This window comes from Salvia hispanica, chromosome 6, assembly GCF_023119035.1.
Source record: "Salvia hispanica cultivar TCC Black 2014 chromosome 6, UniMelb_Shisp_WGS_1.0, whole genome shotgun sequence".
Lineage (NCBI taxonomy): Eukaryota > Viridiplantae > Streptophyta > Magnoliopsida > Lamiales > Lamiaceae > Salvia > Salvia hispanica.
In genome coordinates, this window is record NC_062970.1 from 36,384,494 (window position 1) to 36,408,765 (window position 24,272).

At 33.8% G+C, this 24,272-nt stretch overlaps 3 protein-coding genes across 6 annotated transcripts; all 3 read left to right on the forward strand.

Moving 5' to 3' along the window:
- The first annotated feature begins 5,716 nt into the window (after window positions 1-5,716).
- LOC125192445 (plasma membrane-associated cation-binding protein 1-like) lies at window positions 5,717-7,019 on the forward strand. Of its 2 annotated transcripts, none has more exons than XM_048090014.1 (5): window positions 5,717-5,877; window positions 5,942-6,074; window positions 6,162-6,251; window positions 6,335-6,419; window positions 6,525-7,019. In XM_048090014.1, the coding sequence occupies exons 2-5, from the start codon at window positions 5,967-5,969 to the stop codon at window positions 6,830-6,832; spliced, it is 591 nt and encodes a 196-aa protein (XP_047945971.1). In that variant the 5' UTR covers window positions 5,717-5,877; window positions 5,942-5,966; the 3' UTR covers window positions 6,833-7,019. The 2 variants fall into 2 exon arrangements, with proteins under 2 accessions (XP_047945971.1, XP_047945972.1); XM_048090015.1 differs by having other exon boundaries at window positions 5,956-6,074.
- Window positions 7,020-12,799: 5,780 nt separating this feature from the next.
- LOC125196901 (calcium permeable stress-gated cation channel 1-like) lies at window positions 12,800-19,299 on the forward strand. Of its 3 annotated transcripts, none has more exons than XM_048095564.1 (13): window positions 12,800-12,945; window positions 13,042-13,113; window positions 13,484-13,830; window positions 13,948-14,106; window positions 14,374-14,509; window positions 15,054-15,155; window positions 15,841-15,957; window positions 16,049-16,129; window positions 16,722-17,062; window positions 17,693-17,938; window positions 18,225-18,549; window positions 18,627-18,860; window positions 18,944-19,299. In XM_048095564.1, the coding sequence occupies exons 3-13, from the start codon at window positions 13,517-13,519 to the stop codon at window positions 19,199-19,201; spliced, it is 2,313 nt and encodes a 770-aa protein (XP_047951521.1). In that variant the 5' UTR covers window positions 12,800-12,945; window positions 13,042-13,113; window positions 13,484-13,516; the 3' UTR covers window positions 19,202-19,299. The 3 variants fall into 3 exon arrangements, with proteins under 3 accessions (XP_047951521.1, XP_047951520.1, XP_047951522.1); XM_048095563.1 differs by having other exon boundaries at window positions 13,487-13,830; XM_048095565.1 differs by having other exon boundaries at window positions 13,487-13,830; window positions 18,720-18,860.
- A 971-nt stretch (window positions 19,300-20,270) lies between these two features.
- LOC125196342 (ATP-dependent Clp protease proteolytic subunit-related protein 4, chloroplastic-like) lies at window positions 20,271-24,163 on the forward strand. Its single transcript, XM_048094831.1, has 7 exons — window positions 20,271-20,535; window positions 22,265-22,468; window positions 22,671-22,726; window positions 23,050-23,176; window positions 23,297-23,374; window positions 23,632-23,745; window positions 23,851-24,163. Exons 1-7 carry the CDS (start codon window positions 20,311-20,313, stop codon window positions 23,920-23,922), a joined length of 876 nt encoding a protein of 291 aa, XP_047950788.1. The 5' UTR covers window positions 20,271-20,310; the 3' UTR covers window positions 23,923-24,163.
- Window positions 24,164-24,272: the final 109 nt, after the last annotated feature.

Consider the following 24,272-nt stretch of genomic DNA (forward strand, 5'->3'; position numbering starts at 1 on the left):
ATATAATGCCACAAAATGTGGCAATATATGATAAGTAAACTAACTATATATGCTGCACTATGCCTATATCCAATTAATGACTCTATATCAGGTCTTATCCATAGTATTATATTACCTATCAAATTTTGAGACTATGTATCGTATTCCCTTCCAATTTACCAGTATCTTATATATTTCAGATATATCCTTGAATGAAATGAGCATCACAAACACGTTCATATATATGTACAAACACGTTCATATATATGTCGCCACTCACAAGTGGGGTATTAGAACAACAGAGCAGCCAACACATTTTCACCTACTTTATCAACACACATCATTTTCTCTTTATTCCAATTTCCAGTTATCCAACTTCAACACCCACACAAGAGAGAGAATGAATAGTACTTTTATGAATGTATTTATTTTCCCGGAATGTTCAATTACTCTGTTTGAAACATATTGGCTATATTAATTATCTACTACACTATACGTGTAATTAATTAATAATACGTGCGTTTTTTTTATAATTTATTTACTTTTTCTAAGTTGGAATTGGATTATTAAGATGGGACAGTGACCATGGAGCACTATCGAGGATCCATTTGACGTTCTATAAGATCCATGCATGCCATGGTGTCATCCAACTTGACACCATTACAAATAACGGGACCTAATAGTATCATTTTATATTTTAATAAATATATTTAAATTAACACATGATACTGTTAGAGACCGTTAGATTTTTGTGTCCAACAGCCTATAATTGATGATAGTTATCAAATAAGGTATAGTTATCATTTGATTACATCTATGTGTATATATTGTTGAGTGTGGTTAAGTAATTAGTCACAATCAATGGCTGATAAATTGATAATGTCCAAGCATAGAATTCTTTCTTGATTTTGACCGCGAATTTAATACTCATAATTGCGCCCTATGAAGTCACTCAACTTTTTTACTCATAGTCCTAGTCTATTCCTAATCCTAATTATAATCTCTCCTCTATATTCTATAATACTCCTAAGAAATTTTACTTTGCTAAAGAAACCCGCTCCAATCATTCATTCATTATCATAATTAATATGGAAAATACGTTTAGTTGGGCCCACCTGCAATCCACGAATAATAATTTTGATAAATATGACTAAAATTATAAATTTAATCAGATTGAAAAAAAATTTAATGTACATTTACATATTTTTAATAAATACTACCACCATTCAAACTAAATCATTTATATTTTTAACAAAAATATTTGACAATTTTCAATTACAATTAACTAATAAGACCCATGATTTAGGGACAGAGATAGAGGAAGAGAGTTTACCAGCATGTAGCTAGGTTACACTCATTGATTTTTTTATTTTATTTTATTTTTGTAATGAACCCTTTATCATCTTATACTCCATATTAGGGGTGGGTAAACGGTTTTCGGTTAATCGGTTAACCGAGAACAGAACCGAAACCGGTCGGTTATCGGTTAACCGATAACCGACATTTACGGTTATCGGTTCGGTTCCGGTTTTAAGTTTTGCCAAAAGTCGGTTATCGGTTATAACCAAACTGAAATTAAAATTGAATTTAATTCGGTTATCGGTTATAACCGAACGGTTATCGGTTATAACCGATAACCGTCGGTTATAACCGATAACCGAATTAAATTCAATTTTAATTTCAATTATATGTTTATTTAATACTAGAATAAATTATAATTTACTTCAAACTTTGTCACAATGGAAGAAATTGTAATTTATATCTAAATTTTGTCTAAATCAATGTCAAAAAAAGTCCATTTTAATTTGTGTGACTATCAATTAGAGTATTATACTTATAAATTTATATCTCAAAGCCAATAAAGTTCTTAAGAATTACTATTTTAATTTTAAATATAGAATAACCCTCCACTTATTATTGGAGACAAGTTTTTAAAGTATAGAATATAGATCATGTAAAGTTCAAGTCTTTTAAAGTGCCTAAACAATTTATATATTACTTTTAAATAGGAGTATAATAATAATAATAACAACAATAACAATAATAATAATAATAATAATAATAAAAGTAGATGAAAAGTTAAAAGTTAAAACTATAAATAATTTTAAATTCAATTATATTTTTAATTAATAATAACAGAAATTGTAATTTACTTTTAAACTTTGTCACAATAGAAGAATCTGTAATTTACTTCCAAATTTTGTCAAAGTCTCATATTGCATATTTGCAATGTCAAAAAAATCTATTTTAATTTGTTACCTATTAGTTATTTATACTTATAAAGTTATAATATATCAAATTCAATAAAATTTCTAAATATATTTTTAAAAACAAGATCTCTCAAAGTTAACAAGTGCTTAAGCAATACTACTATTTTAAAAATAAGATAACCTTTCACTTATTATTAGAGAAAAGTTTTCAAATTTTAGATCATTTAAAGTTTAAGTCTATTAAAGAGCCTAAAAAATATATCATATATGTATTCCTTGTAAGTAGGAGTATAATAATAATGATAATAATAATAATAGTAATAGTAGTAGTAGTAGTAATAATAATAATAATAATAATAATAATAATAATAATAATAATAATAATAATAATAATCATCATCATCATCATCATCTGTAATTTACTTCTAAATTTTGTCAAAGTCTCATATTGCAAATTTGCAATGTCAAAAAAGTCTATTTTAATTTGAATTAATTTATCATGGTGTAGGATAAAATTGAATGATTATGACTAAAATGCAAAAAAATATGATAAAAAATTTGACGTTTTCGGTTTTACAATCATGCAGAAATGCGAAGAATTGAGAATACACAAAATCAATTAACAATCTTTGTGAGAAAATTTCAGAATTTTATATATTATAGATTGAATCATTGAATTGAATGATTGATCATTGAAGGAGGGCCGTGAAATAGTTAATTCAACTTTCGGTGATAAACTAATAGTGTGATTAGGTGTAGGTTGAGTTATCTGTCACAACCTTAATCATGCAAAATAAACATTTGAATAAGTTAAATCAATTCGGTTAGTTCGGTTATAACCGAGAACCGACCGGTTCTAACCGAGTCGGTTAATTAAGTAACCGAACCGAAGATCGGATCGGTTCCGGTTAGTTTTTTGAAGGCATTTTGGAGTCGGTTAACCGACAAGTCGGTTCGGTTATTAACCGAACCGACCGAATAACCAGCCCTACTCCATATACACCAACAATTACGTACAAAATAATTTTTTTTAAAAATTAGTAAATTTGATCATAATAATATACTACTACTACTATATTATAAAACTTGAAAACCATTCTGTTGACAAAGTTAACGGTATAATTACAAGTAAATAGATTATATATATTTCATTTATTATACTATTATTTTAAGTAATTAACAATTAAAGTTTCAAAATCTTAACATATTTCCAAATACAGAAACTATTTTTCAAGAATCAAATTCTCACTAAGCATAAATTCCAAAAACCAAAATTCCAAGAATCATGATCCTAAAAAAAATCAATCTTAGCTTAGGAACTATTTTTTCCGTTGACCTTATTTTTCTACCAAACAAACATGTTATTAGATATGGTATTAAACCTTATCAAATCAAATATCATCTCTATGGCTTATATCTAGAGTAAGTACATGGATCTTGTATTCTTGTTAGTTGGGCAACTCAACTTATTCCATATTAATTATGATGATGAATGAATGGTTGGAGTTTCTTTAGCAAAAAATTTCTTAGGAGTATAGGAGATTATGATTAGGATTAGAATTAGGATTAGGATTAGGATTAGAAAGTTGAATGACTACATATGCAATAATTATGTACTTATTCTACTCGGGGTCAAAATCAAGAACGAATTCTATGTTTAGACGCCAAAAAGCACTATCACCCACATATTGAATGCGACTAATTGCGTAAGCACGCTTAACTATATATTTCCCTTTTATTACTTCATTGGTCCGCCAAAAATAGTCTAGTTTTATAATTTTGATCAATCCACCAAAATTAAACTTATAATTTTATAATTAATTGTGAATTAAAATATATGTGTCATATATAAATAAAATTATTTTTCATGAACGAAGGAAGTATTATTTTCCCTTCTCGTTGTATCGTCATATATTGTTGTCTGACTCACGAATTAATGGATCGTCCCTTTTATTATAGACGTGTTAATACTCGAGATAGTTCAAAGATGAGTACTATTCATTCTCTCTCTTGTGTGGGTGTGGGTGTGGGTGTGTGTTGAAGTTGGATAATGGGAATAAAGAGAAAATGATGTGTGTTGATAATGTAGGTGAAAATGTGTTGGCTGCTCTGTTGCTCCAATACCCCACTTGTGAGTCGCGACACATATATAAATGATGCTCATTTCAATGATCAAACTATATATTTATATATGTATTTGAAATATGGAGTATAAGATATTGGATAGTCTCAAAATTGGAGACGTAATGTAATATAGAATCATTAATTGGATATAGGAATAGTGTAGCATAGCTAGTTCACTTAAGATCATCTATTATCATGTTTTGTAACATTTTCTATTGCAACGTTGGTATTAAGTGGAGTTATTTGAAGGAGTCAGACTTTTTTTGTTATGATTATTGGATTGGACCGGCTCTTCATCAAATTGTCTAAAATTTAAGCTCAGATATATTGGCGAATTATTTTTTTTGGACCATCTAGAAATTGTTGGGGTAGTTAAAATTTTAGTCCATATTGGGCGACTCGCTTTGATAGACCATGATAGAAGCTCATAACTCATAAGGATGAATTAGTAGATATTTATTAAGTGGTGTGAGTCATGAGAATTATATACATTGCTACCAATTCTCTCATTATATCTTTATAAATGAAGGACAGGTGACAATCAATAGAGTTCAAGATTCCCACAAGTTGTAGTACTTATATAGAACTCCTATGTTGGAATCCTTAATATTGTTACGTCAATTGATTGTGAATGCATTACATAAAAGACAAGAGAGGATGTGTGATTGAGTTTGTTTAGGGGATTTGGGTAAAGTGTAAGAGGGGAATGGATACGTATTTATTAGTTATAATGTACCAGTTAATATAGTATATATACACATAGTGAAAGTGATTGGTGTGTTGTGGACAAGTAAATACCAGCGAGGCCACGTTTGATCAAGAATAGTTGATGAGCAAATAATTGAAGATGATGATTCATGCATGTTGTTGGTTTGGGGTTGGCGAATTGGATGAGAAAATATGAATTAATTCAAAGAGAGAGAAGTATGTTATGCTACTACATGTGTAGGACCCCTCTCTATCTTAGATATACCCCTTTTGACCATTAAAAATAGTTTTATGGGTCGATGATATAAGTTTTAATCCAAAATTGGAGAGTAAAAGAGATAAGTAAAATAAGAGATAACAAAAATATATATATGAATAAGTACGAAAACAATATGAAAAAATGGGTGATAGTAACTTTGTGTTTATAATAAACGAGATTATTTTTTATGGAGTGTGATTACGTGGGATGAGCATATGAATGGGAGTGGGACCGGTGCGTAATTGGCAACTCTGGATGATCTTGATTGCCAGCTAGCAGCCGTTGCTGTTGCTGTTTCTTCTATTCATATCTGTGATTGATTTTTTCCCTTTTTTTAATAGATATATATCCATCAATTCCACTCTCTATCAATTTGAATAAATAAAAATGATCGATCATATAATGGAGTAATTAACATGACATTTTTGGCCCTAGCTCCATTGCCCCTCCCGTAATTATGCAAGTTTTGGTTTTAAATATGTGTTTGTGTTGCTGACACGCATTGCTTCTATATTTCTTTGCACCTTTCATTCTCATCATTACTACTAGTACGAGTATTTCTCAACGCCTCATTCCTGCAGCTTATTAGTTAACAAGGTTTTTCTCTTGAAATCATTTCTCTTAATATAAATATTACAGTACGTACTTATATTTGTGATAGTATTTGATTTGTAGTCGTAGTTAAGATGGTAAACTACTGGAAATCCAAGGTTCTGCCCAAGATCAAGAAAGTCTTTGAGAACCCAAAAAAGGCAGCTGCTCTTGAAGCTAGCAAGGCCTTCGATGAATCTAAGGTACACTTCATCATCACATATCTAGATATGATCTATCCTTTGATATCACACACATATATATATATATATGCTTGTTTAACTGAGCAGGAGCAATATTCGAAAGAGTGTGAAGACAAAAAGACAGACCTTGAGCCCAAAGTTACTGAAATCTATCAAGCTTCATCTACTGAGATTAAGGTCTTCATCCAAATTACTCCTATTATTCTTCAAATCTAAATATTAGTACTAATTCTTAATTGTTTACTCCAATATATATACAGGCTTTGATCAAGGAACCAACGGCTGCAGCTGTGAAAAAGCACTCAGCAGCAGTCCAGAAATTCCTCGACGAGCTTGCTAAGATCGGTACGTGTATATATAATATACTTGCTATTCCCATAATATCATGATCATGATCATATTCATATTCGTATAGTTGATGCTTGTCTGTATTTGCTATGGTTGGGCCAGATTTTCCCGGTTCAAAATCAGTAAGCGAAGCAGCTACTAAAGTTGGACCAGCATACGTGTCTGGTCCGGTTCTGTTTGTGTTCGAGAAGGTCTCCACTTTCATACCTGCCCCTGTTGAGGAGGAGGAAAAGAAAGAGGAGGAGAAGAAAGAGGAGGAGAAAAAAGAGGAGGCTGTCCCGCCACCGGCTGAGGCTGAGAGTTCCACAGAGGAGGTTAAAGAGAAGGAGATCGCTGTGGAGGCGGCTGTTGAGGAGAAAGTCGAGGACGTGCCAGCAGCAGCAGCAGCAGCAGAACCTCCTAAGCCTTGAAGCCCTCTCCTCATCCTCCCTCTATGTCTTATACATATTTGCTACCAATATGTTTGTAATTGTATACTGTGATTGATTTCTTATTCTTTATGTGTTAAACTAGCTATACTCTTCACACCCCCTTTTTTTTTTGTTTGCCACAACAGTTTGGATAACTTTGTTGAATGAATTTTTTACTGTTTCGATACCTTGATTTTTGTATTATGCTTACTAGACTGTTGGATATATAAGTACTACATGTTTCTATTATTTTTCATGATTCCATAAATTAACTATATATAATTAACGTACACCTCAAAACAGCTAACTTCGGCCCAAACTCATAATTTGTTTCGAGAAAAATAAAACACAAATATTTCCCTCTCACGAGTTGAAAATGGGTAAATGCTCAATTATATGGATCGTTTACTCAAACATCTTACCATTCACACGGGTATCCGATGTGGTATCATTTTCCCGAATTAAATGTCCCACAAAATACAAAATTCATTCTTGATGTGCCACCTAAAATTTTCAAAGCAAAATGAAGAAATGGGCTTTCAAGGAGTCATACGTTACAAAGGGAGTATGAGTTGAAAAAATTAATGGAATGCGAATCATACTTTTATATATTAATTTTATAATAAAGTGTGAGTAGGAATGAGTTAGTGGAATATGAGGTCCACTACCAAAAATAGTAAAAAGTGAAATTTGTAAGACAGACGAAAATGGAAAACTGGGGACAATCTTTATGGAACGGAGGGAGTGACTTTTAATCTTTTCATTAAGTAATTATTGAACAACATCAACTATTGCAAGGTTTCCTATCCAAGTAACGAAAAGGGAAATGAAATTAAAAGAATGGGATTACCAAATCATATTCATGTTCAACCACGTGCTTAACCGACCTTTGAGTATTTCTTAATTATGTCTCGCATTTCTTTTTATTTACGTAGTGTAAGAAAGAAGCGCAACGCTTTCAAGGTGAGCTCCACTCCACCTCTGCTTTTCTCTCTCTTGATTTTTTGAATCTATTTTAAATTTTTAATTAGTAGTAATAAGTTCTTCAAGGTTTAGGCATGAGCTAAACAGCTATAAAACTTCAAATGCCCATACCATAAATTATTCCTAGTTAATTAGTAAAGGGAGACTTGCAAGTGAAATTCACTACTTACACTCTGAATCCAAATAAGCTAGTTTATTCCTCTTAATTTTGTTCTTGAATGATTTTTCTAAAAGCATAGGTTAAGTGAAATTGAACTTAAAAATATGTATTATATCCAACCGAAGGCTAGTGAGCTCATCTTGATGTGTTGTATCTATAATAATTTGTCAAATTACACAAGGAATGAAATCATATCAAGATACACAAGGAACGAAATCAGAAGATATTACCTAATTGATATGTATTGGAGGAGAAGATATGAAATTGATATGTAATTAAAAATAGATTGATTCATTCCTTAGATAGAGATATTCTTCTTCTATAAGAGAAGAACGATTGTACACTTTTCTATATACCGAAATAAGAGAGTTCAATACAATCTCTGCATATCTATCCTGCCCTACCTCTCTCGATTACCATTGTTAAGATGGTATCAGAGCAAGTTTGGGACTCAGAAAAAACTCATCACTGTCCACGAGCATACCTTACACGACCTTTTATAAATCCCTGAAAAAAACACCAACCATGTCAGGTTAAGAAAAAAAAATTATTATTTTGATTATTTTTACTAATTAAAATAATATATTAAACTTTAATTTTAATTGTTTTTATTAATTAAAAAATATTATACTTTAATTTTATTAGTAAAAATATGATTAATACTATTGCTCCCCCCGTTTTTTAAAAATAACAACTATTTCCATTTTGGGTCGTTCCTTAAAAATAAAAACTTAAGAAACTTTCTATATTAGGACATTGACCCCACAATAGACTAACACTACTTCACTATTTTTTCTCTTCCTCTCTCTTACTCTACTCATTTTTCTTTTCCTCTATCTTATTTTACCATTTTTTCTCACTTACTTTACAAATTGTGCATTAAAACCCGTGTCATTTCAAATATTTCTATTTTTTGAATACAGGGGGAGTATTATTTATTTTTCATAATAAAAAAATATTATTGCATACTTAAATTTTATTAAAAATAATTATTTTAACTTTATTATTTTAATTTTGTAATATCTTATTTTACCGTATCATATCAAATTTTAATTATATAATATCATGTTTCGGTCGTTATCGTGTAGCGTCAAGCTATATTGTATAGTATTTGTTCCGTCTTAATAGAGACGAAACTTTTAGGCACAAAGTCTATGAAATGAATGTTTAAATGAGTTAAGTGGGTGTGTAATAAAGTAGATAAAGTGATGTAATTGGTGACTTTTACTTTTTCAATTATTAATAATAAAGTAGCTATATATACCAAATGCGCATGTCATGCATATTTGTAATGCAGCATGTAATGAATGATATCAATCCAATTCACTGACAAGAGGCACATCCCTTCAATATAGAACAATCAATTCATGAAATAGGTCTTCTAATTTCAAATTGACAACACCAATCTGCTCCACTAAACCAAATCTGGATCACAAACAACCACAAAATTCACATACAATGCAATAATAAGAGATAAATTACTCCAAGAATGCAACAATCAGAGATAAAATTACTCCAACAAAGAAACAATCAGAGGTTTTATTACCCCTACAATAATAGTACAAGCACTTACAAGTTCATAACATATCCAACAACCACAAAAAAGCACTACACAGCTTACACCATGTCCAACAACTGAACATAAGACAAAATAGAAAGATTTCACCCATAGAACGAGTAGATCTCATCTGACTACGGATCCAAGCAATTCTTCCCGAAGAGTTCGTTCACCTCTCGGTCTGCCTCAGCAACACTTCTCTCCCAAAGGGATTTGTTAGCATCAGAGACAAAAAAATCGTCGCCTCCAATCTCTACCTCCAGCCTCGGTTGTTTCGCCGCCTCCATCTCCATCGTTGGTTGTTTCGCCGCCTCCGCCTCCAGCCTCAGTGGAATCTCCTTCACCGACAGCTACTTCTTCAGTGTCAAGAGCACCGCCTTCGCCGCCGGATTACTCACCTACGGTTTTGAGTGGCGAAATGAGAGGAGAAGCAGCACCGGATTACTCACCTATGGTTAGGAGATGTATAGAGAGAGGGAGGGGAGGCGACGGGTTTCACATCTAGGGTTAGGAGATGAAGAGATGGATAGTGAGAGAAAGGGGAGACGGCGAAAATGAGATGAAAATTAGGGTTGAGGGGATTTTCATTTTTTAATTGTATAATTACGATAGTTAATTGTAATAAGGGGTGTTAATTAATTTTGGCTAAAACTTTATTAAAATTCCAAATTCTTACCTTATATGGAAACGACTCTATTACCTTGGAACTTCCTGAAATAGAAAAATGACTCTATTAACGCGGAATGGAGGGAGTAACTTACTATCATTAAAAAATGATCGATATTTTTTTTGGATGACATGAAATCCGCACGAATCCCACACGAATCTGTTGGGTTGGGGCCCGATAAGAACGCAATGATTTTGGGTTGGGTTGGGTCAATATTGGGTTGACCCGATAGCGACCTAATCTGCACGATTTTCCAGCCCTAGTCTCATACGTCACTCAAGAAAAGTGGGAGAAAAGAAAATAGAAGTGGAAAATGCAAAATCTTTTGTATAAATAAAGCTACAGTCTTCTTCCCTATTGGAAGGACACAAGCTCGCCCTTGTATCTCGTTCACCCATCCACCTAAGGTCGATTGTCCATTACACAAGATTTCATAGAATTATCAAAGATGATTTTTTTTTATCAAGTTCTCCGTGCAGGAAAGCATTTGTAACATCCAACTGATGTAGTGGTCAATCTCTACTCGCGGCTACAAACAATAGAGTTCGGACTGTGTTTAGTTTTGCTACTGGAGAGAATGTCTCTGCATAGTCAACTCCATACACTTGAGTGTATCCTTTAGCTACCAATCTTGCCTTTTATCTCTCGATTGAACCATCCGCTCGCCTCTTGATAGTAAATATCCAACGACATCCCACTGGTTTCTTCCCTTCAGGCAAAATACATTTTTCCCAGGTTTGATTGTGGATCAGCGCATCCATCTCCTTCTTCATGGCTGCTCTCCGATGTTTATGTCTCTTTGCTTCCTAGACTGACTGGGGTATTTCTTCTTACTCATAAAGTGCCGTCTCGAATGCCCGAGCCATCTCTGTGAGTTGTTCTAGGGCGATGTTGGCAATCGAGTATCTGGTTTTCTTCCCTTTCCAGTCCGGGGAGTATCTTCTTGGTGGTTTTTGGTTGGTGATAAAAATGATTGTAGTGGAGCTTGATCAACCTTGCTATATTTAATTCTTCGTTACTTAGTCTATAATTAACTTAGAAAATGCTCATTAAAAATAAATTACTAGAGATTCTTGGACAAAAACATAATCATGCTTGAGATATTCCTTCACTATTTCCATACTTTTTTCCCTTATTATGTGTTCTGACGAGACTATTTTAGTGCATAGATATTCTATTTGTCCCATAAAAATATATCACACTTGAAATAACATGAATTTTAATATGCAATAAGTAAGAGAGAATAAAAAAAAAGTAATTGAAATATTGCCAATGGAGAATAATATACTACATCCCATTAGAGAGCATTTTTTTTAAAAATAGAAATTGTCATTTGTGAGATATACCAAAATAACAAAAGTAAGGCAGAGTTTATGTTATTCATTTTTCTATCCACTCACTTTTTCTATGATTCACCTCTCCTCTTTTTATTTCTAAATCTCATTTCTCTTTCATTTTTATTTAGAGCATTCACAATAGAAGAGTCCTCCTAGAGGACCTTTCCATTCCACGTTAGCATTTTATCCAAGGGTCTATCTTCCTGCAATGGAAGGGCCCTTTTAAAGGGCCTATCCGACTTTCATTTCATTTTCTCATCATCACTATTTTATTTAAATTTTTTGCATTTCTATATTTAATATGTTATCAAATTAAATAAATTTAAATGCAAAAATATTACACCACGTAAATCTTCGTTGTATTACAATATTAAAAAAAAAATACAACAAGGTGCAAATTTAAATGACTAGAGAGCGAAAAATTATTTGAAAAAATGAGAGAAGAAAAAGATGATTGTGTGGGAAATGGAATGAATAGAATGTGATATTTATATTAGAAAATATGGAATTAAAAAAAAAATTAATTGGAATCGGCCTTGGCCGTTCCAACTGCCATATGGAAGGAGCCTTTGATAGACCCTTTTCTCACAATGGAGGGCCGATGACTGCCGATCATTAGCCTCTCGATCGGTTCTTCCATAGTGAATGCTATTAATGAATTCATATTTTCCATTGGTTTTCCAATGCCTTTATTTCAAAATTTTATATACCTGGAGTATTATTAATATAGATAATAATCATGAATGTATTTTTGTCGTTGTCCAAAGAAATCACTAGCATATTTTGCACGCACCAAAAAAGAGCGTGAGCCTTGTATTAGAAATTTAAAAAAAGGAGCCGTTAGAGTATCTAAGCATTCACGTGGGTCCTACCGGTACCGACATTTCATGTACAGATCACTTTGCTTTTTGCAATGTAAATATAGAATAATTGTGAAATTATTGGTCTCATCTATAGTTTATGTAAAGTTTTAATTGTGAATACGTCACTATAAAATAAAATGATTTTAAATCCTCAAACAAGCAATTAAACAATAGTTTATTTTTTAGATCATCTCTTATGTTCTTTTCACAATTGAAAATGATGAAATACTAGATGACTAAACATTTGTTTCGCTATTAGCAAAACGAAATGAGTGGACCAGTTGTGGACTATATAATAAACTGTAATTAAACTGATGCCACGTATAAACATAATTTTATTTGTACGTTAGAAAATGCTCTTCGCTTTCCTCAAGTCTACAAAAGTGCCTACGAAGCAAATCGCTGACATTAACGAGTTCATTATTATTCTGAGGAAAAAGAAGTTGCCGAAATTTTGTTTCTTCTATTGAGGGAATCTTCGAGAAAATCTCAGTTTTGCTGGTCTCCATCTCTCTCCCTCTCTACCACTCTCTTCATGTGTATGGTATGATCTATGTGACAGAGAGTTGCTTCAATTTTGAATTAATTTTGCAACGTATATATCTTCATTGACTCTTTATATATTCTGTATTTGTTACAGATTGAAGTGATTATTATGCTTTAAATTTTGGATTTGCAAGTTGATTGGAGCGAAGCATCACTTTTCCCATTGGTATGTGTTTATTGCGGATTTTTCTGCAGTCATGCGGAGTAGTTATTATTGGGGATTTGGTTGGGTAGTATTTGTAGTGATCGGTCGAAACTGTTTATTAGTAGACGCAATGGCAAAAAGGATTGATAAAATCTTAGAAAAGAATTACTCTCTTTCAATTCTCTTTTTGGTCGTTTCTGAAGGCTTGTTGAGTTGATTATGTAAAAGGTTTGTTTAACGTTACCGGTTTAAGAAAAATAGCTTCTGATAGTGACAGGAAATGCTTGAAATGTACCAAATGCTACAGATCTGTGTGTTTCTCTGCTTTTCATGAAGTACATGATTTGGATCGTAATGTGTAAATTGTGATTTCCCAACTTCTTGGTTCTAGCAGGAGGTTGAATAGTGGTGTAGAGGTTAAAAGATGGCTACGTTTGCGGATATAGGAGTTGCAGCTGGATTGAACATTCTCTTTGCTGTGGCTTTCCTAGTTGCGTTTGCTATCCTACGCCTTCAGCCAATTAATGACAGGGTATATTTCCCAAAATGGTATCTCTTGGGTTTGAGAAGCTGTCCTATGGAGCAAGGCTCCTTTGTGACCAAATTTGTAAATTTGGACTGGAGATCATACATTAGGTTTCTGAATTGGGTGCCAGATGCACTAAGAATGCCAGAACCGGAGCTTATTGATCATGCAGGGCTGGACTCAGCCGTCTATTTGCGGATATACTTGCTGGGGTATTTCTTCAACTTGATACACTGCACTTAGCTAAGTCAAAAGTTCAATCAATTTCTTGATGAATATATGGGGTTCATCTCTGTGCTGCTTGCTAATCTTCTGCATTGGTTGTGCAGACTTAAGATTTTTGTACCTGTTGCTTTACTTTCATGGACCATCCTTGTGCCAGTTAACTGGACAAACAACACTCTGGCAAATGCTGGAGCAAGTGAGAAGCTACAGTACAGTAACATTGACAAACTTTCTATTTCTAATGTTCCATATGGATCACCAAGGTTAGTTGGCTGTCGATTTCTAGTCGTATAATTCTGCCTTTTCTGCAATTTCAATTAGGATTTGAGGTGTTCCACCATGACCCTCTATTATAAGTTTGGGCTATTTGCGTATGCATATTATTCCTTGAATCATTAGTCATTTTGGACCAAAGTAAGGAATTGTGTTCTTAGTTTTTAATACTTTTGTTTAGTTCTCTCTATTTGCAATTAGGCATTTCTGAGTTTCTTAAAGTTGTTTGGCATTTGACTGATGTCTGTAATTTACAGGTTTTGGACTCATATAGTGATGGCCTATGCATTCACTTTCTGGACTTGCTTTAGTTTACGGAATGAATATGCAAAAGTTGCGGAAATGCGTTTACACTTTCTTGCTTCTCAAAGGCGCCGTCCTGATCAGTTCACTGTAAGATGCAACTTTAGATATTTATATATTCTGAAACTAGGTTGGAATTAGAGTGTTTTTAGGAACAGGGGAATGCATAATTATCATCAGGAAAGTTTGGCTTGTATTTTCTGAGATTTTGTTGTGTCTAATTTAAAGATATACTCTCATGGAACTGCATGATACTATAAACTATATAAGGCTGAAGGCATAAGCCTGCAAACAATGAGTGAATGACAAATAAAAATGTATCTGACTTTTGGTAGCTTCAATCCTTATCCTCTCTGAATGCATACTCTAGTTATACAATATACGAGTAGTAACTTATTAGAAATATGTGCAGAATTGGAAATGCTATTTTCCAGTAATTTTCTCTCCAACACAGATAGTCCTATTTCACAGTAATCCTTGCTGGTATCACATGCCCCCATTCTCAGCTTTATGTAGTTATTTAGTTGACTCTTTCAGATTCATGTGTAAGGATATCTTCAAATTAAAGCCACTGAAAACTCTCCTTTTCACCTTTTTTTAATAAACTGAATGATGTTATGTTAAATCTTCTCAGGTTCTTGTCAGAAATGTGCCCCCAGATCAAGATGAATCAGTGAGTGAAGCAGTGGAGCATTTTTTCTTGGTCAACCAACCAGATCATTATCAAACTCATCAGGTTTCTTCATCCTACTCTTTGCATCTTTGTCGATGTAAATAAATTTACTCAACCACCAGATTTTCTTTCATGACTCATGCAGTTCATATTGCTCTTAAAAGCATATAGCCCAGGCTTTTGAAGAGGGTTGTTCAGCTAGGTCTATTTTAAGAGCTTGTAAGGTGCTAGATAGGTCTGTTTAAAAATTAGGTTTTTGAAGTGCTCGACTAATTTGGCTTATTGGTTGATGGTAATTGCTAAATGTAACAAATAATGACTAAAACCCAGGATAAGGTTCTAACCTGAAAAAAAAAGGTTGGGCTCTTAGTAAAAGAAATTTTTTTTAAGCTCCTATCTTATTTTGGGATAGTGTAACTTTTCTTTCTAAATTGTTGTTGAAAACTTTAAACTTCTTATATATGGTCAATTACTTTACTGGTTGCTTTGAATATCTCAAAATCATGTAGAAATTTACTGACAAGTATCTATATAATACTCTTCAAATCTAACACATTACTAAATAATGCATCAACTGTATGAAAATATGTTTATTGCACAAATTGACTCCATAATATTGTTTCCTTAAGTCTGCATACCTATTTTCATGCTGTGTCTTGCACCCATATGTTGCTTCTAGTATTTCCACTGGGAGTTAGTATTTGCAAAATTGTATGCATTTTCCCCTAATATCAGGATATTTTTGCAGGTTGTAATCAATGCCAATAAACTTGCAAAACTGGTAAAGGAGAAAAAAAGTAAGAAAAATTGGCTCGACTATTACCAGTTAAAATTCGCAAGAAAGCAAACAAGGCCAATGACAAAGGTACTTTATCTGTACAGTAAGTGTTCTATTTCCTTAGCTTCTTTCTAAACTTTGCAGAGTGTTACTTTTAACTTCCTTATTAACTTCGCAGACTGGCTTTCTTGGTCTATGGGGAGAAAAAGTTGATGCCATTGATCATCAGATAGCTGAAATTGACAGGCTATCGACTGAAGTAAGGAGACATCCACATATTTATGTTTGTGTAATGTGTTGAACTTTTTTTTAAAATTTTGAAATGGTCACCTCATTCAAACTTGCAAAAAAACTTGTGACCGCATGAAATGTAACTGCTTTTAGATCATATATACACATGAAATTACCTTCTAGTAAAAAATGTACTCCTGTTTTTAGGTCATACTATAAAATAATGTAGTGTAATGAAATTTTCAAAAAAATGCCTCCTGATTTTGTAACTAAGATATTTAGAAGCCCCAACTTATATAAAGTGACTTTTGATAAGTAAATCATATTTAGTGAATGATTTCATCTGATTTCAATTAAGTATTAATGCAATTGTTGCTCTTGCAATTGTAACTATTTCGAGGAAAAAATGTTTCTGGGGGAAATATAATGTTTGATTTTTTATTGGGAGAACAAAAATGTGAAAAATGAAAACTAAACCATAAAGTACCTTGCATGTTCATTGCAAATTTGCAATTTGTTTAATTTTTTCCTTGCATGTTCCATTATCTTCCTTGAGCAATATTTATGGATTAATAATCTATGTATCACCAAAGGATTGAAACCATGGCACGCAAATGCAGATAGCGGCAGAGCGGAAGAGGGTAAAAACTGATCCTAAGAGCATCATGCCAGCGGCCTTTGTTTCCTTTAAAACTAGGTGGGGTGCCGCTGTTTGTGCTCAAACACAACAATCCAGAAATCCAACTCTGTGGTTAACGGATTGGGCTTCGGAACCACGTGATGTCTACTGGGATAATCTTGCTATCCCCTATGTTTCACTGACTATTAGGAAGCTTATCGTCAATGTTGCTTTCTTCTTCCTTACATTCTTCTTCGTGATCCCCGTGACTTTTGTTCAATCTCTTGCAAATATAGAGGGTATCGAAAGAAGAGCACCATTTCTCAAGCCGATAATTGAAACGTGAGTATGACTTCATGAACTATACATGCCATTATCTGAATTTGATATTGAAGTCTTACAATATCCAATTATCATGTGACTTTGATAAACTTTATTTATCATGTCAAATGTTACTTCCCTATAACTAATTTCCCCTGATTATTGGTTTTTTGTTTTCTAATTTTTATATTGGTGGTCACATGTTGTAATTTATCAACTGGGAGTTGTTGTCGTGCCCAATAGTTGGTTTAGAAGTGAGTTGCTCTGCATTTAAATATAGACTCAAGGAAAAACCACTTTGATTTTGGTCAGTTTTTATGGAAATGGTATTCTATGGGTGAAAAATGATAGAAAAAGCTGCCATCTCTCTGTCTCGTGAAATTTCCACGTCAAGGGGTGTGCCCTTTGTCGTCTCTGAGCTTTACAGATGACTTGGCTTTATGAGTACAAAATGGCCATGCATTCAGTGTAAATCAGATTGTTCTTTGGTCATAATTTCTTACCGTCAAAGTCAAAGATGACTTGGCTTTGCCAACATGAGTGTCACCTTCTCCTATAATTTGTCCACAACTATCAATTTGAGCCACAGTTTGTAGTTTCACTGATTTTTTAACCATCTTACACTCATAATGAATTTTCTTGATCTTGCAGACACTTTATCAAGTCTGTAATACAAGGAGTTTTACCTGGTATTGCTTTAAAGATTTTCCTCCTAGTTCTACCAACAATACTGATTATGATTGCAAAATTGGAGGGTTTGCTGTCAATATCAGCTCTGGAGAGGAGCTCTGCCTTCCGATATTATATCTTCAACTTCATCAACGTCTTCCTTGTGAGTGTAATAGCTGGAACTGCATTTGAGCAACTTGATACTTTTATTCACGAGTCGGCAAATGAGTAAGTTACTCTACTAGTATACACAGTTATTCCTTACTGCGACAATGTAATATCGTGCCACGACTGTTAATTATGAGATCATTCTCCATATATATAAGGGGTCTGTCTTATCAAACATTTAATGGTGAGTTTGGTGTCTCTAACTTCCAACATTAAATTTATAATGTTGGATTGATATTGATAACTATCTGGAAACAGTCAAATAACTTTCTGATAATTAGTGAATATTTTTTTTGTTCTATGAATGTGCTCCATTCCTCTACTAATTTTTGGTTACTTATTGCAGCATAACTAGAATAATTGGTGTGGCAATCCCTATGAAAGCAACATTTTTCATTACTTACGTAATGGTGGATGGATGGGCCGGTGTTGCCGGAGAAATCCTCAGACTGACACCCCTGATAATGTTCCACCTCAAAAATTTCCTCCTGGTGAAGACTGAAAAGGATAGAGAAGAGGCAATGGATCCGGGAAGCATCGCATTTCATATGTCTGAACCTCGGTTACAGTTATATTTTCTTTTGGGTCTTGTCTATGCCGTGGTCACCCCAATTTTCCTTCCTTTCATATTGGTTTTCTTTGTCTTCGCTTATCTCATATTTCGACATCAGGTATGCTTATATACTTTACTTGTAATTCTTTCATTTTCTTTTGTAGAACTGGTGATGTATGTATCTTTTTCTCACAGATCATAAACGTTTACAACCAAAAATACGAAAGTGCTGCGTCGTTTTGGCCGGATGTCCACGCCCGTATAATCTATTCATTGGTGTTATCTCAGATTATGCTTATAGGATTAATGAGCACCAAAGGGAATCCCCAGTTTGCTCCAATCCTCATCGCTCTCGTAGTGATGACCATTTGGTTCCATTTGTTCTGCAAAGGCCGTTATGAACCTGCTTTTGTTAGATATCCTTTGCAGGTTGCTACTAATTCTCATTTTATCCATTAAAATCTTTACTAACACAGTAGTTGGCAATTTACATATTTTGTTCTGGTTTCCAGGAAGCGATGATGAAAGACACGCTGGAACGTGCAAGAGAGCCGAACCTGGATCTGAAGAGCTACCTCCAGAGCGCCTATATCCATCCGGTGTTTAAAAATGAAGATGAGGAAGAAGATGGAGTAGAAGATATTGATGAGAAAATACACGAGAGTTTACTTGTAGCGACAACGCGATCACGGAGAAATACACCTGCTCCGAGTAAATATAGCGGTGGATCCTCACCCTCACTTCCAGAGTCTGTTGGCTCTCAACGATGAGACTGGCCCCCCTCCTCTGTGTTAATATTGTGATTACGTGAAGTTGTAAATTGAATGAGATAAATTTTGGTGTTGTATACAAATCAATATTCAAACCATGCGTTAGACTTGTCTTATTTTAGATGCCTACTATATTTATGGAACGAATCAAAATTTTTTTTTAAAAAAAATCTATTTTTATGGGATGGGAAAGTATGAAGTATTATCTACATTTTATGGCTATATCCACAAAAAATCCCAAACAAATGAATTGATTAACACAGCAACTACCAATTTATAATTCATGACGAAGGTGTAAGTTTTGTGTCTCACATATGTGACATGTGATAGAATCCTAAATAGAATTGGAATTTAGTATAATACATACATTTGGTATAAGACACATTTTCCCTAATTAAGTAGCTATCAATTAATTATTGTATTAATTGGAATGGAAATAGAAGGGACTAGCAATAATATATATGAATACATATTCCCTAAATTAACGTCATAATTAGTCATTAAGTATTGACTATTATTATTAAGGAAATAGGAATATTTATACATATATATAATGCATATTTACCAATTAATTAGCGATTCAAGTACAGAATCATATGGTTGGGATTTCAAAGAATTAATTCCATTAGATGTGATTCAATTAGTCGGCTATATTGGTAAAAAGATATTGCTCCCATTAATCATTTTAAAATAGCCACTTTGATGGAAAGGGCTTTTAGGGTTTTATAATTAGGGTTTGTCCTCTCTCTGCCTATATATACAAGTGTGGTGATCCCATCAAATTACACACATTAGGAGAACACATAAACGAGGGAAAGAGAGAAACAAATCCTTGGAGTTAGAGCTGCGCTACTACGCCAATGAAAGTCCGAGGAAGTTCTCTCCGTCTTCCCCAATCGCTTCCGCAATGGATCATAAAGGTAAGTTTTCGATCCATTATGTTTATGGTTAATACGTGAAATACATGTTGTTCGAAGATCTTGCTTTATTTATATTCAATTATGTAATCTTGAATATATGATGATAAATAATGTCTAACATAAGGCAGTAATAAACTGTTCATTTTAAGTCAATCAAATTACAGTCTCACCTGACTATCCACTGCTGCTATGGCTTCCATTCTGTTTCCGCCTACCCGGATGAGACTAAACACCACCCTAACTTTACCCGCTTCACCATCTTGCCGGAGGCTATCTCCGCCCACCACTTTTCTTTCTCCATTCGTTGGAGGCAGCGTCTCCGGCGACTTTGCCGGTCTCAGGATCCGACCCGCTTCCCTTATTGATAACTCCTCTAATTCCACCTCCAGAGGGAAACGTGGCGTTGTTACTATGGTAACTTGACATAACTCAGTTTGCATTCTGCATCTTATTTTTTTGGGTGAGATGCTTTAATTGGAATTCATTTATGTTCCTCGTCACTAACTCATTCTATTTAAAAATAATTCGTGGAGTTAGCTATTGCTTGTCTCTTATCCACTTGCTCAACCTTATTTGGCTTATTCATGATCTTCATATTCTTATAAAACGGAGTATATCTAGTTCTTCCAGCATCTTTTTGTTAAATTGTATCAACTGCCAATGCCTTATAGGTATCACTGTAACCTCTGTTTGCTTTTTTACTTCATAATGTGTTTAAATATCTGATGATCATCACTATTTTAAAGGCTCATCTTCCGTGGATTGTTAAAAAAAATACCCTTTTCTGGTGACTACAAGTCTAGAACAGAAAATACGTTCGAGTTCCCATTCTATAATATCGGCTAAACTTATATGCAATACTGCAAATGAGAAATGTGAAGGATTTTGTCTGAGGGAAAGGGGAACTGAAGTAACTGAAGGACTAAACTTTACAACTCTTTAACCATCATCATTAAAATGTAATCATGGCATGGATATTGAATCTCTTTTTTTGGAAGTGTCTGCTATTTTTTTCTGGTCTGCAATAAGGTAATTATTAAATGTAAACATGTAGTAGGCATCAACGTATACTTTGTATTCCTTTACCTTTGAAATGGACTCTATTGTATTTCATGGTTCACAGCACTTTTTTTTCTGGCACGATTTGATAGCCCAATTGTTTGACTATGCTCCCTGCCACAGATCGTTAGGTAACTTGTTTGGCCTATCTCTCATGCATATGCTGAGTTAGATCTAGGAGCACTAGGCACAACAAAAGACAAGTTCACATTTTAATTATACTGTGTGGATTATGAAGGTTATATGAGGTTTAATTGACAGTTAATATACTCTAGATATACATTTGACTGATTAGATTTAGATTACTTTCGTTGCTTGCAATATACGTCAAATTTACTTAATATAAATTTCTTTATCATAGTAGACTGCCTCAAGGGGTATGATACTTGGCATAGTAGAACTTTAGTCTTCAAGTCTAAATTTGTTCGTAGTAGAACCAGGCAAAATCCAGAAAAACATACTTTTTGAAACTAAGATCATGGTCAAAACTAAGAATAGATATTAATAGTTCACTCTGATACACATGCTTTTCCTGTTGAGGTTTCTTAGACCATGTGTTAGGCTTCTACTTTATGGCTTGGGAATTTGTATCATCCAAAATTGCATTCTTTGCCTTAGTTTTGAGATGTTCCAGGGAATTTGTCACATTTATTTTCATTCATACCCTCCCTTGGCTGTAGAATTAGTCTAGGACCACTATCTATATTAAATCTCAGACATGTAAGTTGAAGATTTTGCCTGATTACGGATGTTAGATAAATTATATATGAAGTTTATAAGTTCCATTAACAGATTGGTTGTAGCACACAATTCTGGCAAACGTGTGCCTTTTTATTAGTGAAGGAAGTACTTCTGTCGTAACTCTTAATGTTACTATTTCCTAACATTTTTAGTGAGAGGACAACTAAACATCGACCTCTTTCTAGAAATCTTATATGTGCATCACTTTTTTCAATCCTTTGCGGATAACAAGTTATGGTAGGGTTCGATTGAACCTAACTTGAAGTCGGCACACTCTAGTTTCGTGAGCTATCTACTGCCCTAATGGCTGACTCAGTGTTGATCTTTCGTGTTTTGGTTACAGGTAATCCCTTTCTCCAGAGGAAGTGCTTGGGAGCAACCTCCACCAGATTTAGCGTCATACTTGTACAAGAACCGCATTGTGTATTTGGGGATGTCTCTAGTTCCTTCTGTCACTGAACTGATACTTGCTGAATTCCTTTACCTACAATATGAAGATGAGGAAAAACCAATATATCTTTACGTAAATTCCACTGGGACGACCAAGGTTATCTTCACTCTTATCACCTTTAGACATTGACTCTTTCCTCCCCTCCCCTGCAAGTTAGATCTCATCTTTTGAACTGAGATGCCATAAATGTATGGTTTTACCAGAAGGCGATAAATTGTAGTAGTTCCTACATTTGCTAATCACTGGAACATTTCAAGTCCATTGATTTCTGTTTACATTGTTATTTTACTTTCTGCAGGGTGGTGAGAAGTTGGGCTATGAGACAGAAGCATTCGCAATATATGATGTTATGAGGTTATAACTTATAAGTCTGTAACTGTGCTACAGAATCCTAGTTATCTGTATGGAAAGTTAGTATGGACATCCACTTAAACCTAGCTCAACTCAAAATGAAACTATAGTTGCTCCATCATGCAACAGGAATAAGATAAAAATATCAGTAGTTGAGGCAAGATTAGCAAATGCTTTTTTGTGAATCTTTATGTTTATTTACCAGTCCAAACTTGGAGTCAAACCTCCTTTTTTTTATCCTTCAACTAGCTTTAATAAATTGTAGAGGCTCTGAGCAATGAAGAAACAAATATCTTTATAATTCTATAACCTCTTATTCCTTACAGATATGTGAAACCACCAATTTTTACGCTATGTGTCGGCAATGCATGGGGAGAAGCTGCACTTCTACTGGCTGCTGGTGCAAAGGGGAATCGATCTGCCTTACCCTCATCAACAATAATGATCAAGCAGGTTTACTTTAAGCTATACATGGCTTTGCATTTCACTTTGATCGTCTCACACGAATAGATTGTTTCCCTTTAGTTTATTTGTACTTTGTGTTCGTATATTGATTACAAATTTACTTTTCAGCCAATTGCCAGGTTTCAGGGTCAAGCAACAGATGTAGAGCTTATGAGGAAAGAAGTTAGAAATGTGAAGGCTGAGTTGGTAAATTTAACAGAGAGCTTCCCTCATTTATACCCCAGAAATATCATTGAAAAAATTCAAAGAGAATTCTGCAATGCTGCTTGTTTTAATCCCCATCTCTTATCTGTGTCAAGTTTTGTGTGTCCATCAACATGACTCGATACACTGCTTCAACAACACATTCTGGGGATTAAGAATTGCATATTTTATGTGTCAAGTTTACACTCCTCATCGTTAAATGAATGTACATATTAAGAAGTGCATTTTTTATTTGAAAGGTCAAACTCTACGCGAAACACGTTGGAAAATCACCTGAGGAGATTGAAGAAGACATAAGGCGTCCAAAATATTTTAGTCCTAGTGAGGCTGTTGAATATGGAATCATCGATAAGGTACACATATTCCATTCACTCTGCCCTAAATGAGTTATGCAGTAGCATTATTATTTTAAACTTTCATAGTTATGCGGTAACAACACTATTGCTTGCAATTTGAAGGTTCTGTACAATGAGAGGAGTAATGAAGACAGAGGAGTTCTGTCAGATCTTAAGAAAGCTCAACTTATTTGAAGTGTTTTTGGTCGGGCCAGAGTAGCAGGATACCGATTTCAGGGATGCCACACCATTCGGATTTTAGGGCAAGCAAAACAGGGGTGGCTGGGGTGGATGCCAGACCGTTCGGATTCGTGAGACAATCAAAGCCACGTACTTCTTGCCGGATTCTAAATTTAAATTGTCTACTTTTAAAAAAAAATTAGTGTAATACGGATAACCTTTTTATTAATAAAATTTCGATCGATCAATTTTTATATTTTCTTGTGTTCACTTTGATCATGATAATGTTATTATGATACTATCAACGTGATATTTTTATATAATTATTACTCTGGACACTATAGAAATGAAAATGATGGGAGAAC

Coding starts and splice junctions, on each gene's coding strand:
- LOC125196342 (XM_048094831.1), top strand. CDS start 20,311: ATGGCTTCCATTCTGTTTCCGCCTACCCGGATGAGACTAAACACCACC. Junction 22,727..23,049: donor GCAATATATGATGTTATGAG/GTTATAACTTAT, acceptor TATTCCTTACAG/ATATGTGAAACCACCAATTT. Junction 23,375..23,631: donor GAAATGTGAAGGCTGAGTTG/GTAAATTTAACA, acceptor TTTATTTGAAAG/GTCAAACTCTACGCGAAACA.
- LOC125192445 (XM_048090014.1), top strand. CDS start 5,967: ATGGTAAACTACTGGAAATCCAAGGTTCTGCCCAAGATCAAGAAAGTC. Junction 6,075..6,161: donor AGGCCTTCGATGAATCTAAG/GTACACTTCATC, acceptor TTAACTGAGCAG/GAGCAATATTCGAAAGAGTG. Junction 6,252..6,334: donor CTTCATCTACTGAGATTAAG/GTCTTCATCCAA, acceptor ATATATATACAG/GCTTTGATCAAGGAACCAAC.
- LOC125196901 (XM_048095564.1), top strand. CDS start 13,517: ATGGCTACGTTTGCGGATATAGGAGTTGCAGCTGGATTGAACATTCTC. Junction 14,107..14,373: donor GTTCCATATGGATCACCAAG/GTTAGTTGGCTG, acceptor TGTAATTTACAG/GTTTTGGACTCATATAGTGA. Junction 18,861..18,943: donor TTGTTAGATATCCTTTGCAG/GTTGCTACTAAT, acceptor TCTGGTTTCCAG/GAAGCGATGATGAAAGACAC.